The sequence below is a fragment of the Brassica napus genome, chromosome A5 (assembly GCF_020379485.1).
Source record: "Brassica napus cultivar Da-Ae chromosome A5, Da-Ae, whole genome shotgun sequence".
Classification (NCBI taxonomy): Eukaryota; Viridiplantae; Streptophyta; class Magnoliopsida; order Brassicales; family Brassicaceae; genus Brassica; species Brassica napus.
The window spans coordinates 4,575,363-4,590,092 of record NC_063438.1 but is presented as its reverse complement, the minus strand read 5'-3'; the positions used below and the strand labels follow the sequence as shown (position 1 = coordinate 4,590,092).

The 14,730-nt window shown below is 35.8% G+C and overlaps 3 protein-coding genes and 1 long non-coding RNA gene across 6 annotated transcripts; 2 read left to right on the top strand and 2 right to left on the bottom strand.

Moving 5' to 3' along the window:
* Window positions 1-1,525, bottom strand: LOC106398753 (aquaporin PIP2-2). Its single transcript, XM_013839261.3, has 4 exons — window positions 1,032-1,525; window positions 630-925; window positions 402-542; window positions 1-321 (listed from the first exon to the last, which is right to left on the bottom strand). Exons 1-4 carry the CDS (start codon window positions 1,330-1,332, stop codon window positions 202-204), a joined length of 858 nt encoding a protein of 285 aa, XP_013694715.2. The 5' UTR covers window positions 1,333-1,525; the 3' UTR covers window positions 1-201.
* Window positions 1,526-4,291: 2,766 nt separating this feature from the next.
* On the top strand, window positions 4,292-5,854 carry LOC106398710 (aquaporin PIP2-2-like). The gene is made up of 4 exons (XM_013839222.3): window positions 4,292-4,800; window positions 4,909-5,204; window positions 5,298-5,438; window positions 5,521-5,854. The coding sequence occupies exons 1-4, from the start codon at window positions 4,500-4,502 to the stop codon at window positions 5,638-5,640; spliced, it is 858 nt and encodes a 285-aa protein (XP_013694676.2). The 5' UTR covers window positions 4,292-4,499; the 3' UTR covers window positions 5,641-5,854.
* Window positions 5,855-10,742: 4,888 nt separating this feature from the next.
* Window positions 10,743-11,861, bottom strand: LOC106423085 (CASP-like protein 5A1). The gene is made up of 3 exons (XM_013863876.3): window positions 11,530-11,861; window positions 11,208-11,340; window positions 10,743-11,105 (listed from the first exon to the last, which is right to left on the bottom strand). The coding sequence occupies exons 1-3, from the start codon at window positions 11,742-11,744 to the stop codon at window positions 10,917-10,919; spliced, it is 537 nt and encodes a 178-aa protein (XP_013719330.2). The 5' UTR covers window positions 11,745-11,861; the 3' UTR covers window positions 10,743-10,916.
* Window positions 11,862-11,926: 65 nt separating this feature from the next.
* Window positions 11,927-13,733, top strand: LOC106451728. Of its 3 annotated transcripts, none has more exons than XR_002664637.2 (3): window positions 12,097-12,440; window positions 12,546-12,634; window positions 13,012-13,733. It is a non-coding gene; the product is annotated as an uncharacterized LOC106451728 (long non-coding RNA). The 3 variants fall into 3 exon arrangements; XR_007339678.1 differs by having other exon boundaries at window positions 12,112-12,440; window positions 13,057-13,733; XR_002664636.2 differs by having other exon boundaries at window positions 11,927-12,440; window positions 12,546-13,733.
* The last annotated feature ends 997 nt before the right edge of the window (window positions 13,734-14,730 follow it).

The window sequence follows — 14,730 nt, the reverse complement described above, 5'->3', positions numbered from 1 at the left end:
TTAAACAAGGCAAAAACAATTTGATTTCATTGATTGTTTTTCCCGAGTACACGAACATTCACATATCCCACAATAAAGCCAGAAATTAGGAAAGACAAAAGGAATAAAACAGAGCATAGATTTTAAAACCAAAGTTGCCAAATTTGTACATACATAATAACAATCATTTTGTAATTGCTATTTTGTTTTGTGTGGCTACATTCAAACGTTAGCCGCACTTCTGAAGGACCCGAGGGACTTGGAACCAGAGGCCCTTAGGACGAATTGGTGATAAAATGCAGCTATGGCAGCTCCGATGAATGGTCCCACCCAGAAAATCCACTGTAATCAAATGAGACCAAAAATATTCAGTACTATTATCCCATTACAAAAAATATAACAATAGTTTGATTAGAACATACGTGGTCATCCCACGGCTTGGACTCGTTGTAGATAACCGCGGCTCCAAAACTCCTGGCCGGGTTAATACCGGTTCCAGTGATTGGAATAGTGGCCAAGTGTACCATGAACACGGCAAATCCAATTGGGAGTGGCGCCAACACCTTTTATTTCATAATTCATAACCACAAGTTAATTAGTTAAATGTTCACTTAACTATATCTTGTAACTGGAAGATGATTAATACTTACGGGAACGTGGGAGTCTCTTGCGTTTCTTTTAGGATCTGTGGCGGAGAAAACAGTGTAGACCAGGACGAATGTTCCAATGATCTCTGCAGCGAGTCCAGTCCCTGTGCTGTATCCATCGGCTAGAGAGTTCGCTCCTCCACCGTAACGTACGTAGTAAGCGCTTTGGAAGGCTTTGACGAAACCAACTCCACAAATCGCACCCAAACACTGAGCCACCATGTATAGCACTGCTCTAACCAGTGATACCTTCCTTGCCAAGAACAAGCCGAACGTCACCGCAGGGTTTATGTGACCACCTTCATAAAGTTTTGGGGTCAATATCAAATAAACAAGAAACCAAAGACTACTGTTATATTAAAAATCTGAACCGATATGAACCGGACCGGTTCATTATATTAATACCTGAGATACCGGCGGTGCAGTAGACAAGGATGAAGATCATGCCACCGAAGGCCCATGAGATGCCGAGGATTCCGACGCCTCCGCACTCATCACCACCGGCCTTAGTGTCGGATGAAATTTTGTAGCCGATGACAGTCAAAACAGTGACATACAAGAAGAGGAGAGTGGCTACGAACTCGGCTATGACGGCTCTGTACAACGACCACTTTGTCAGCTCCTCCGCATCGAAAAACGGAGTTGGCGGCGGATCTTCGTAGTCCCTCGTCGCGAATCCCTCTGCTCCTTCCACTTCTTTCGCCATTTAATTTTTTTAATATATCAAGAAAATGTGTTTTTGGTTATTGTTCCTGTTTTGTGATTGTGGAGGGATGAAGGAAAGTTGTTTATATAGAGTGAGTTCATAAATGCTCTTATTAATTTTGTATATACATGTTAATAATTGTAAGCTGTACGTAATATATTACAAATAATGTTTTCCTTGGTAGGTTAATGGTTATCCTTTTATTCGTTTCACTAAAATGAATATAGAAGTGTATGTGACGATTATGATTATTTTTTGTGGAAACTACCTTCTACTAATTAATCACCTTGCAAGCTGTCATGATATAACCAATCTAATCATTGCTTCGTAATTAACAATACAGTATTGCGTAATATATTCCATTGTATGCATTTGTTATCATAATTCCGATTTTCATCATATATTTAAGCATATTCATCTCCAATTCATATTTTACTTCAAAATAAAATGGTAAATGGAGTAATGAACAAAAAATAAAAGTATCACTCTTTTTTAAATTAAATTGTAGATCCATATGTTATCTTTTCGTCTAAATTAGAATTTGTCATATCAAAATGATTGTAGTTAAATATGTTTGTTAACCAAGTTATAACTGGAGTTTATTTTTGGCTTTAATTAGTGTTATAATCTTATAAACTTAATCTGAATTTACTTGAGATTTGGATAACGTAAAAGAATGGTTGTAAGAACAGGGACCTCTTAATTCTTAAATTTATGATAGATAATGGAGTTTTATGGTTAAATTAACTTAGCCTCGCCGCCCCACACCTAAACGTAGCTTTCATTTGGACCGACGCTAATATACTATATGCGGCTATATTTTCTTTCCTCTTGTCCATATGTCATGAGCCTTGTCCTCCTCCTAGAATAATATAGTCTGTCACTCTTTTGTGCATAAAAACAGTATATAAATCTTATCAAATTGCAGACTTTAACAAAGTTTTTGAACATTTGGTTTTAATTAGGGTGTCATAATGTTATAAGTTGAAAACTTTTAGATAGCTAGATAAGATTGATTAAGGGTGAGACTTGTTATATGTATATTCTAAGTTTCTAACATCTTTCAATTGCTACTTCAATCTTGTATCTACAATACTCTCTTGAAAAAAGCTAAATAGCCACAGATAAAGCATAATTTTTTTTTTTTAAAAGCATAAATTATTACATATATGTTTAACCTAGCCCTACCATTACAATAAATAATTATTACATGGACAGGATAGAAGGTACGGCGTCGTTTTAGTGGTTCTGTTTCCACTAAGGTCGAAATCTAATGGAACTGGGGTAGGTGACGTGGAAGGTGGGGTTCACTGAGCATGAGAAACCGTCCAAAAGCTCCGACAAATACATCGGCACCGTCCGATTAACTCCAACTTAGTCCAGCCGTCGGTTCCACTCAACCACTCTTGTCGTGCCACGTAGTGTGACCCACAAGCCGTCAATAATCATTTCCTATCACTCTCCCTCTATCCTCAATTCCAATTGCAATTTTCTTACGTCCATAATTATAGGCATATGTAATATATGTATTGCCGTAAGAAAATGAATTAGAGAAATATTTTAGGATATCACAATTTTTTGTTCAAAAAAAAAAAGGATAGCATAAGTTTTTTGTTTATCAGAAATATAATATACAGTGAGCAAAATGTTGAAAATAAGTTTCAGAAAAAAAGTAAAAGACACTTATAGAGTTAACTAATTTATATTTAAAATTTAGATTGGGAATGAGTTTATGATTAAAAAATATATAATCAAAATTTTAAATAATAATTTTATTAATATTTAAAAAAAAAACAAAAGTATTCTTTTGATCAGAAAACATTTTTTTGATTTTTTGAGAGATTCGCCCAAAAAATTATACAGTTCACAAATTATTTATTGAATATGAAATTAAAATACATAAACGTGAACACAGACAAAAGGAATGTGGCGTATTGTGGTGTTCGTGGCTGTTGTTTTGCCATGTTGCATAACCTTATCGTTTTAGCGACGTCCCTCTGCTTTTATTGGACGAAGTAATATACATTTGCTGACAATGAATCCACGATAACAAAAAATACACTGATTTACGCATATGTGAATGCATATAGTGAATGCATCATAGTCATAATTAACTGATGTAGTGTAACTAGTGTTCTATGACAAAATTTACACTAGTTCGTTTTATGTTTATATTCTGCAGCTTATTGCACAAATAGAGTTTAGGTTCAAAGTACATGTTTATGCTTTTATAACACAAAAATGATTCAAGATTAAGTCTCATTTCATTATAAAAGAAAATTTTCGCTTGTGATATATTTACCACGAGAAAGGTGCAAGAGTAGTCCAGAATGTGCTAGAAACTGTAGGAACACACACGAATATTGTGATGCGATGGAGACAAACACTCTATTTTTTTTTTAATATTCGACAAATACTTTTTCATGCTTAAAAATGATATTATGAATATTTGTCAACAACTTTATAGTAGCAATGCAATTATGAATGTTGGTACAGCTTACAGATCAGCTATATATACTATAATAATATGCATTTTTTAATTTATATATCGCTATTGTTTATGTTCACCACTCTTGTAAATTGCTCACGTTTTATTGGTTATTGCTTGGTTTGTCAACGGTCGCATTTTAACCATATGACGTGACTATGGGACGTTGATATATCAGTAGCAATAATGGAGCTATTTGGAAATGTTACCCTATGAGAAAGATATAATTTTTCGACCGAAAAAGAGAAAGATATAATTTATTTCCTGTTTTTAGTGTTGACTAAAGGTTAAACAAACTAATATGTTACATGCAAATATAGAATTAGCTAGTAGAAGTTTGTGCACTCTATGGGCTCAAATCACAATTCGTTTTATGTGAATACTGATGACTATATCTAGAAAGATTATTACTATTTTCTTCATTAAATAGTCAAGGTCAATTTTGCTACCAAAAATGCATCCAATAAAAAGAAATTACCAAATTTTATTTCCTTACAAAAAAATCATCTAAATAACATTTGAAATGTGTTGATAAAAAAGTGTCGGACATACGCACAGTAGCACAAACCAAGAGCTAACTCTATATAAAGAACCATTTGCTCTAGCTTATTCTCACAACCGGAAGCAAAAGTAAAAACAGTTCCTAAGAAGAAACATCCATTACATATAATAATATTACATGGCTAAAGACATGGAAGGAGCAGAGGGATTCGCGGCGAGGGACTACGAAGATCCGCCGCCAACACCGTTCTTCGATGCGGAGGAGCTGACCAAGTGGTCTTTGTACAGAGCCGTCATAGCCGAGTTCGTAGCCACTCTCCTCTTCTTGTATGTCACTGTTTTGACTGTCATCGGCTACAAGATTTCGTCCGACACTAAGGCCGGAGGCGACGAGTGCGGAGGCGTCGGAATCCTTGGCATCTCATGGGCCTTCGGCGGCATGATCTTCATCCTTGTCTACTGCACCGCCGGTATCTCAGGTATTAATATAACAAACCGGTCCGGTTAATATCGGTTCAGATCTGTTAAAAATAAACGTGCTCTTTGGCTTCTTGTTTATTTGAAATTGACCCCAAAACTTTGTGAAGGTGGTCACATAAACCCTGCGGTGACGTTCGGCTTGTTCTTGGCAAGGAAGGTATCGTTGGTTAGAGCGGTGCTATACATGGTGGCTCAGTGTTTGGGTGCGATTTGTGGAGTTGGTTTCGTCAAAGCCTTCCAAAGCTCTTACTACGTCCGTTACGGTGGAGGAGCAAACTCTCTAGCCGATGGATACAGCACAGGGACTGGACTCGCTGCAGAGATCATTGGAACATTCGTCCTGGTCTACACTGTTTTCTCCGCCACTGACCCCAAAAGAAACGCACGAGACTCCCACGTTCCCGTAAGTATTAATCATCAGTTACTTCCAGTTACAAGATATAGTTAAGTGAACATTTAACTAATTAATTTGTGGTTATGATTTATGAAATAAAAGGTGTTGGCGCCACTCCCAATTGGATTTGCCGTGTTCATGGTACACTTGGCCACTATTCCAATCACCGGAACCGGTATTAACCCGGCCAGGAGTTTCGGAGCTGCGGTGATCTACAACGAGTCCAAGCCGTGGGATGACCACGTATGTCTCTTAATATAAAAACTAATTAAACTTATTTAGTGGGAATATATAACTGAATATTTTTGGTCTGATTTAATTACAGTGGATATTCTGGGTGGGACCATTCATCGGAGCTGCCATAGCTGCATTTTATCACCAATTCGTTCTAAGGGCCTCTGGTTCCAAATCCCTCGGATCCTTCAGAAGTGCAGCCAACGTTTGAGTTTAGCCACACAAAACAAAATAAAAAAAGTGGTTACTGTTATGTATAAATTGGGCACGTGATTTTAAAATGTGTCCTCTTATGTCTTTTCTTTTCATCTGCTTCTATTTGTGTGAATTCCAATTATTGAAGTTTTAGTGTTTTGCGTGTTTTCATCATGGCAATGTCAGTGAGTTTGTTTATTGAGAAAAAGCCGACCACATTGTTTCGCTTATTTGATCTCATCCTCCTCTAAACAATGTCTAAATTGTAACGTTCAATCCTCATCTGATATCTCGACTAACCAGTAAGAAATGAATCTACAATTTAAAACCCGACAATTGTAACGAATATGATACGATAAGACAAGAAAAGAACAGAACCTAACCACTGTCTTAATTTAAGACCATTACTCGGGAGGCTAAATGAGCACAATTTGGGTAATGTAGATAAAGTTGCAGTGACACAAGAAAGGCACTGCCTTCGTTTTTTCTATTTTTTCTCATTTCTAATACTTGTTTATTCAAAACTACATCATAGTTTGCTCAAGGTTCATTAGACATGTACAAGACTCATCAAGAAATGGAGACGAATCAACACCCAATAACCTTATGCATAATCTTGAATAAAAAAGGTTAAATATCATTTGGTGAACATTTACTCAACTAAGGCAAATTGAGATTCCTAGGTAGCAAAGCATTGCATAAAGCTCCACCATTTCATTTTTAAAATGGTCATGAAAAAGTAGCGAAGCATTGCATAAGCCTGTGATTAAATAAACGCGGCAAAATAACAGAAACGTTTTTCAACTGAAACATAACTAAAATATCAAAAACCAAAAAAAAAAATGAAATCTTTAAATCCCCTTTTTAGTAATTCTCAGGAATCTCAACTCCACCTTCTTGAATTTCTTGGCGGTTTCTTTCGCGATCTTCTTGGGAGAGAACTCGCTGCTCCGGTTACGCGGAGGTACACGTCCACGATCTCGCTCGGGTCCAACTTCTCGAATTTCTTGGCGGTTTCTTGCGCGATGTCTTCTCCGATCTTCTTGGGAGCAAGAGAACTCGCTGCTCCGGTTACGCGGAGGTACACCTCCACGATCTGGCTCGGGTCAAGCTTTGGCGGCATTGCTGTTTTGCGGAGGTTAATGAGATTTCTTCTTCTCGATCGAGGATGCGCTTTGAAGATGTGTTTTTGAAGGAGGTTGAAGACGAAGTTAAGGTTTATGAAAATGAGGGAAAATGACGAATTCACCCTTGGATGCATTTGGGCCTGATAAGAGTGATCTATATGGGCTTTTAGTCAGAAGCTGTACAAATTATATCATCGGTTTTGTTTTGGTTTAGTTTGTTGTTTTACCGGTTTGATAGAACCGTTTTTAAATTGTTTGGGAGTTTGGGTATCTACGGATTGTGTTACGGTATGTATATGTTTGAATTGTTTTGGATAAGTTTATAACTTTATCTAAGATCTATTTTCATTCTAACTCATTTCAAATTTCGTTAATAATATCTGATGATATAATTTTAGTTTTTTTTATTTTTTTGTCGACAACATTACAGACTCATCAAAATAAGCATGAAAATAAATATTTGACTAGGTTTCAAATACATATTTCTAATACTAATTCAGATTTTCGAATCCAAATTTTATCGTTCGGTGGAAGAAGAGTTCATGCAAAACACTACTTTTCTCTATAGCGGTTGATTTTTGGGGCCTTTCTTGTACATATCAAAGAATTATCTGAAAATGGAAACACTGTTGCATTCAATCAAAAGCTAGAATCATTAAATAAGATGTCATTCCCTTACCAAGAATCCAAACAATCTTTACAAAAAGATTAAATGCTTTGGCTAACGATGTAGTTCTCTGGTATGCTAAGCTCGTATGGTTCTTTTTCTACGGTTGGGTGAAACACAGCTGAGATTGATTGCTATCAATTCATAGCTCCTCTTGGCGACTGATGGGTCCTTTGACATAGGCATTTCTCACGTCATGTGTTGGTCAATTTGGATTTGGGCTGCGGTTTTGATTCTTCAGGTATGAATAAGAATATATCTTTTGTTTTTGCTTACTTTTAATTGAAAGTCATCTTGGTTAAAAAAAATTGTTGTCTGCAGAGCTCACAAGATGCTTGTCTTGCTGGAGGAGCTTTGTATTTGTTGTCTCAATGTTAGTAAAATGATCACCCGATTGATTTTCTCACTGTCTTTACGCAGGTAAGTGACAATCAGTTGATCATGCATCTAATAATCTATATTATCTGAAATATCACAGATGCAATTGACTTAATTTTTTCTTGTGCATGACTTTGATGGCCAAACTTCTAATCATGATGGATGAAATTAAAGATCTTGTAGGACCATCTGTCTGGTATTGTATCATCTTCTACGTTTACTTTCAGAGAGGTTTGTTACTTATTAGTCATTGAACCTTAATGTGCTTGAAATGTAACTTAAAACTTAATGTGGTTGTTCAATTATTTTTCAGGAAATGAGGAATGTGAAAGAAGCTATGGAAGAAAATAATGCAAAAAGGAAGGAAGATCAAAACGAAGGAAGATGAAGAATAGATTAGAAATGCAAAGGAGGATGGAGGATCGAGCATTGGCGCTAAACTAAACTTTATCATTCTCTTGTGTAATCAGGTTTTATGTGTTACTGTCCCAAGTTTACTCTTATTTTGGCTTACAAGTTTGACATTAAAAGCTCCATCTAGAAAGTATCTTGTTTGTAACACATCAACTTTTGCGTTTGTGCAATTAAGTATTAACTGGATGGTTTGTTTCTGGGAAGTTTGATGTTACTATAGAGCTGCCTTTCTTGGACAAAAAAAATTCAGACATTTCTTATGGCTATTTTGATGTGTTATATATTCTTGTGGCTCATTAGTTTAAATGCTTGTGGCTCATTAGGTTTTTTGTCTCTTGGATTAGGAAAATACAACTCATTTCTTCTTCTTTTTCATCCTCTTTATTTTCTCTATTTCAAATCCCATTATTCTTTTCCTTTGATTTATTTTCTTCTGTAGCTTCTTTCGAGTTCCTCTTTTACTGAAAAATCATTGAACAATGAGTTTTGAGTTTTAGTCTCAAGCATATTAAACAATAAGGTTTAATGACAAATTAAATAACCTCTTCCATAGTAAATGTAGAAGATGATAAAAGAGCAGACGGATGGTCATACAACATCTCTAATTTCATCCATGATGATTAGCCGTTCAACCATCAGAATTCTGCATAAAAAAATATCAACTTGCATCTGTGATATTTCAGAGGATATCGCTTACTAGATGCATGACTAACTGACTGTCACTTACCTGCATACAGATTGTGGGAAAATCATTTTGGTGATCTTCCTTAGTACCGACGAGACAACAATTACAAATACCAAAGCTCCTTCAGCAAGCGAAGCATTTCCTGAGCCCCATAAACAATAATTTTGTTTAAACAATTGACTTTCAATTGAGGTTAAGCAAAAACTAAGATAATATTTCTATTAAATGAAAAAAAAAAGAATCAAAGCCGCAGCCAAAATCAAATTGGACCAAGACATAAAAAAGATATATGTCAATGTCACTGGAGTCATCATTCGCTGATAGGAGCTGTGTATTGATATCACACAATCCCAGCTGTATTCCAGTCAATTCCAAACACCAAATGCAGCTTGTGCTGCATGGTGATATATATGAGCTTTGCATACGAGAGAATTACATCAGCCGCCAAGTAAATTAAATGTAACTTACAAAAGTGTGGTTTCCATCATTAAATCCAACAGCTTCTGTAATAGCTTCAAACCAACCGAGTATATATGGAGAAATGACAACAGTTAGACCAATATGAGAAAGAAAAAAACTTGTAAAAAAAAAGGGTTAGAGATTAGATAATGAGAAACAATAAAAGAAACACAAATACATTTATCATGGATGAGTATATGAGCAATGCCGAATAACTCAATTCATTTGGTTGACGCTTCACTACCGCGTACATAAACAAATCAATTATCAAAGCAGATTTTAGCCAAAATGCTCACTTATAACAAGAAAAGATATATTAACGTGGTAGAGTACAAGCTAGTGATAATAACACCAAATACATAGCAACAGATGTAAAGAATAGTGAAAGGCAAAACCTGATCTTCTACTTTACACTTGCAGAGTGAATTGGTCATTGGATGAGTCATTTCGATATGTTTTATAACTTAATCTAACATTTGCTTTTCATCAAAATTCGGATTTGGTTAATAATAATTTATTTTTAAATAAGTATAAAACTGAACGTTTGAGATATTTATTTTAATTTCAATTACTTATTTCAGATATTAAATTAGATTTTCAAATAAAAAGTTTATGAGTTTTTGGGATTTTCGATATCCATTTGGACTTGGTCAGTTTCTGCATTCTATGAGTCCTTAGACCATCTCCAATGGCTTACTCTATTTTTTTACTCTAAAATAGAGTTTGAATTTACTCCAATAGTACTCTATTTTAGAGTAGAAAATAGAGTGATGAACAAAAAAAAAATTACTCTATATTTGGAGTAAACCTATTTTTCACTCTATTACAGAGTGAGAAATAGAGTACTATTGGAGCATTTTTTACTCTAAACTCTATTTTAGAGTGAAAAATAGAATGGGGTTGGAGATGCTCTTTAACTTGTTGGCTCTATGACTGTTAATAACGGTTGTACCTTTAGTTTCATGGAAAATTGCTACGGATTACGGAAGGTTTTAGTTCACCCGTTGATCACGAAGCATCAGTGCAAAACTTGCGGTTGATTTGTTTTTGAGCGTTGCTTGTTCTTGTACAGATCAAAGAGATTTGGGAATGGAAACATCTTTTCTCTCAATCAAAAGCTAGATTGACAATCCTTATGAAGATTAAATGCTGGTGGATCATTAGTTCTTTGTCTCTTGGGTTAGGACAATGCGGGCGTTGCTCATGCAGATAAAGACGTTAAAGCAAGAGCTAGAAGCTTCATGGTTCAAGACAGGTTCCTCTTTAGGTTAACTGTCGTGATAAACATCCTCCGACTGCTGTCAAGATATTTAAGAAAATCTTGATCTTTTTTCATTCTGATGTATTATAAATAACAACAGTTGTCTTATATCAAAAAGTTGGACCAATTACGCAATGCATGTTTCTTTAATACTATAATTTCCTCAATGTAATAATATATGCTTCAAAACATTGGCTGATTGAGATTCGTAGGATAGTTATACTCCACCCTTTATTTACATTATACTAGGAAAGATAGATCAATAGATTAGATTCCTCTGAACTTTATCTTTGTATGCTAATTAGAAGCTTGCCAAGGACCAGAAGTTGAGAATAAAGGAAGGAGACACCGCAAACCAGCTGATGAAGGCCATTGCTACGGCGGTCTCGAACCTTGTGCAATGGTTGACGTTACATTTATTAAGATCGTTGATGAGTACGGTTATGCCAGCAGACGCAGATGCAGCTGCAAATGTAAGTGTGGATGTGATCTGCAACAACAAAACAATGTTGAGATGAAAAAAGACAGTCAAGTCACTTTGCTGCCTCGTAGTAACTAACTTAAAAGAGACAAGCTCCAACAAGGTACTTACTCCATCTCCAACAGTGAAACATTGAACAATCAAGTGATTCCGAAGGCTTCTTTTGACAAGAAGAGCATAAGCATCGATGATAAAGAGAGACAAGCTCCACAGGCTTTGCAAGCTAACCGCAAGAACCAAGCAACTGTCACACATGAGAGTTGTTTTGGTCAGATTCTAATTCTCTTAAACCAAATTGCTTAAACATATTTGAGCAAAAACATTTCTAAACCCTAATTTATCAAAGGTTGATCAAGAGATCACTGAAGGTCCCTAACTTTTTTTCAGAATCTCAAATCAGACTTGGGGGAGGGAGGTTCTAGAGTATCGATACCAAAAAGCGGTGGCGGAGCGGTAGTCGGAGGTGGTGATCATGACGGAGACGGAGATGAGAGCGGGGACGAATTGAGAGAGGCGGAGGATGAGGCCGCCGGTGGTTCCGGGCATGCCCTGAACATCCTTCATCCTCGCTGGCGGTCTATCGTTAGCGGGAGGAGCTACCGGAACCGAATCCACCGGGTGAACCGCCGGTCGGCTCACGTTCATCATACGCTGAGGCAAAATTTTCGGACCCTATAAAGGCAAGACACTGATACTTGACTAGTTCTGTCTGAAACTGGAATAAATTTGGTGGACTTATCAAAGTTAAATACATTCACTCTTTTTTGGTCAAAAGAAAATACATTTATGTGGTATATAAATGTATTTCATATAGTAAAACTTTAATAAATACATTTTTATACTACTTCTTTATATATAAAGAAGGGTTTGAATCCCTCCTAGGATGTCCACATGGGATGACAGGTCAGAAAATCGCTTCATGTGGTGTTGACACCTGTCCCTCTCACCAAAACGCACCATATCATTTTCTCTTGTGTCTGATGGGCTTCGATTGTGGGCTTTCAATGCAATGCGTGAAAGTGTATGTGCGGGACAAAAGGATCCCGTCTTCTTCCCGATGAAATGGCTATTACTAAATCTAGGTTTGATCTTCATCATCTCAGCTTCTTCAATCTCAGACGAGCCGGCAATGGAGTTTCAGGACGTTGTGGGAGACGAATATTCTGGAGGAATCTCTTGCTCGAGATTTCTTCGTGTCGGTTCTTCTCCTCCGAAACGTTACGAGATGCAATGATTCGTCGCCGTCAACAACCATCTTTATTTCTTCCACTCACAATCATGATGATTTAACCATTTAATGCTTCTTATCTCTCTTCCAGATTGCGGATCTCAACCTATAAAAAGGTTAGTCTTCAACCCTTTAGTATCATCCTCACAATTCTTAATATTTCTAGAAATTTATTTTCCAGTATAATGGCTAACCCATCAATCATTCTCTCTGATTTCCAGGCTTGCTGCTGTTCTTCAACTGTCAAGGTCTCTGATTTTGGGAAGCTAGCGCGGTGGAGAGCTGACGGTGTGGACGTGCTCCTGCTAAGGTGATTCTGTTCTTAAACTTCATGCTCATCTTAGTTTAAAATTAACGCAGGCGTTTATACTCATAACAGACAGACTTTTGTTTCCACATCTTTAACGAGCCTATTAGAGATATAATTACGAATCCGTTTGTCGATTACGTTTCTTTTCTTATATGTGTTTGATCATCTTAGTTTAAAACTAAAGTTGTCGTCTAGGAGGAGCATGATCTTCGTGGTTTAAAAACAGCGTTCAATCTCAGAATTTTTTATCGAAATTTTATTTTCACTCTTTGGGAGATAATTTAGTCCCATATATGTTCAGACTTCTCTCTCAAATTGCTTGAACTTATGATCATGAGAGCTTAGGTTTGTTGTTCGCTGCCATTCATGTGGTACAGTTGGTTGTTCAGTCATGGAGAGTTAATAGCAACTGTTTATGGCAGAGAATCTCACACAGATGGAGATACATAACGGCGCATCCACCTCTTTCTGGTTTGATGTATGGGATGTATGGTACCCATTAGGAAAATTAATCAACTTAACGGGATTAAGAGGATGTATCGATCTTGGGCTACACATACAAGTGACTGGAATATGCAGTGCAGTCTTATCGCTGCAGAAGAAACAAAGGAGAGCATCTAATTATGATTGAAAAGGAGCTAATGACACTGAGACAGAGAGCGCTCTCTCTGCAACCGGATGTGAGACTATGGAAAGGTGCAGATTTCAACACAAAATAGACTTCGCTGCAGATTAGATCGCAGGGTCACGTCTAGACTGGACAAGGTGTATGCTAGATGGTTCAAGGAACAAGACTGTCCTTTTCCTCATTACCAAATCTTTTTCGGTCTCACTTGCTCTTCTTCTTCTCCTACGATTAGCTGTGCTTCCGTTTCAACTTCCTCTCTTTAGATTCTCTCCATACGTATGCTGATTGAGCTTTCTAATCTTCACAGCATTTTTTTAACTGCGTATGTGAAATCCTTGCGGTTTTTAAGTCAATGAAAAGATCATCTTGATGCTCTGTTATACTTTAATGTTTATATTTAATTTTTGCTGCATTATATGAAACATATTACACGATAAATCCCTTAGATAGATCTATCGAAGAGACTTTATACAGCAGCTCTAAAATAGTTTACTTAAACCAAACTTTGTATATAAATCCTAATATTTTATTCGTATACCAAATATTAAAACATATATTGGTATCTTTTATCTAACATAATGTCAAGAAGGTGCCACATCAATGATATGGACAATCAATAAGCAAGCTATTACTATAAACATATGAAGAAATTTATAAACTTCATCTGATAGGAGATGATATTGTCAAAATAACTCAGGCATTGCTTTGCTTTAGTTTTTTGTCTAAAGAAACAATAACATCAAAAAAAAAAACAGTAAGAATGAATCTAGATGGAAATCAAGAAAGCAAATGAGACAACTGCTTCAGTTTTTACCTCAACTATAGCTTCTGTTTTAACCTTCAACTATAGCGAGAAACAATAAAGAAATATAAAAGCTAGAAGACATCATTATAAGGTCTAAGCCAACCGAGTGCGAGGATAAGTTACAAACGTTATTTATACCAATTTTTTTATTTTTTGACAACGCAACTATACCAATATTTTAATTGTAACTTGCATGAGACTTTAGAAACTCACAAATAACTACGTACCATAAAACGTATATATAAATAAGTTTGAGCGTTTGGGTATTCATTAGTGTTCGGTCTGGTCTGGATCTCGGGTCCGGTTCGGATATATATATTTGTGTTTCAGAGAAAATTTTCAATCCTATTCAGATATTTATAAATTTCGGTTCAGATTTACTTCAGTACGGTTTTCAGATAATCCGTTTAAATAATTTTAAAAGTTTTAAAATTCAAATATACTTAAAATTTCTCAAAATTCAACTGTACTTAAAACAAATATTTTGTATCATTTTTTAATAAGTGTCTCAAACTGATATCATTTGTTTTTTCTTATCCTATTTAATGATGTAGAATGATCGTTTTGTAGTATATCATATATATCTCTTGCAAATACAAATCTAAAACAAAAACTACAAAATTTTACAAAAAATAATAACCTAAATCAAAAATAAAGTATAAT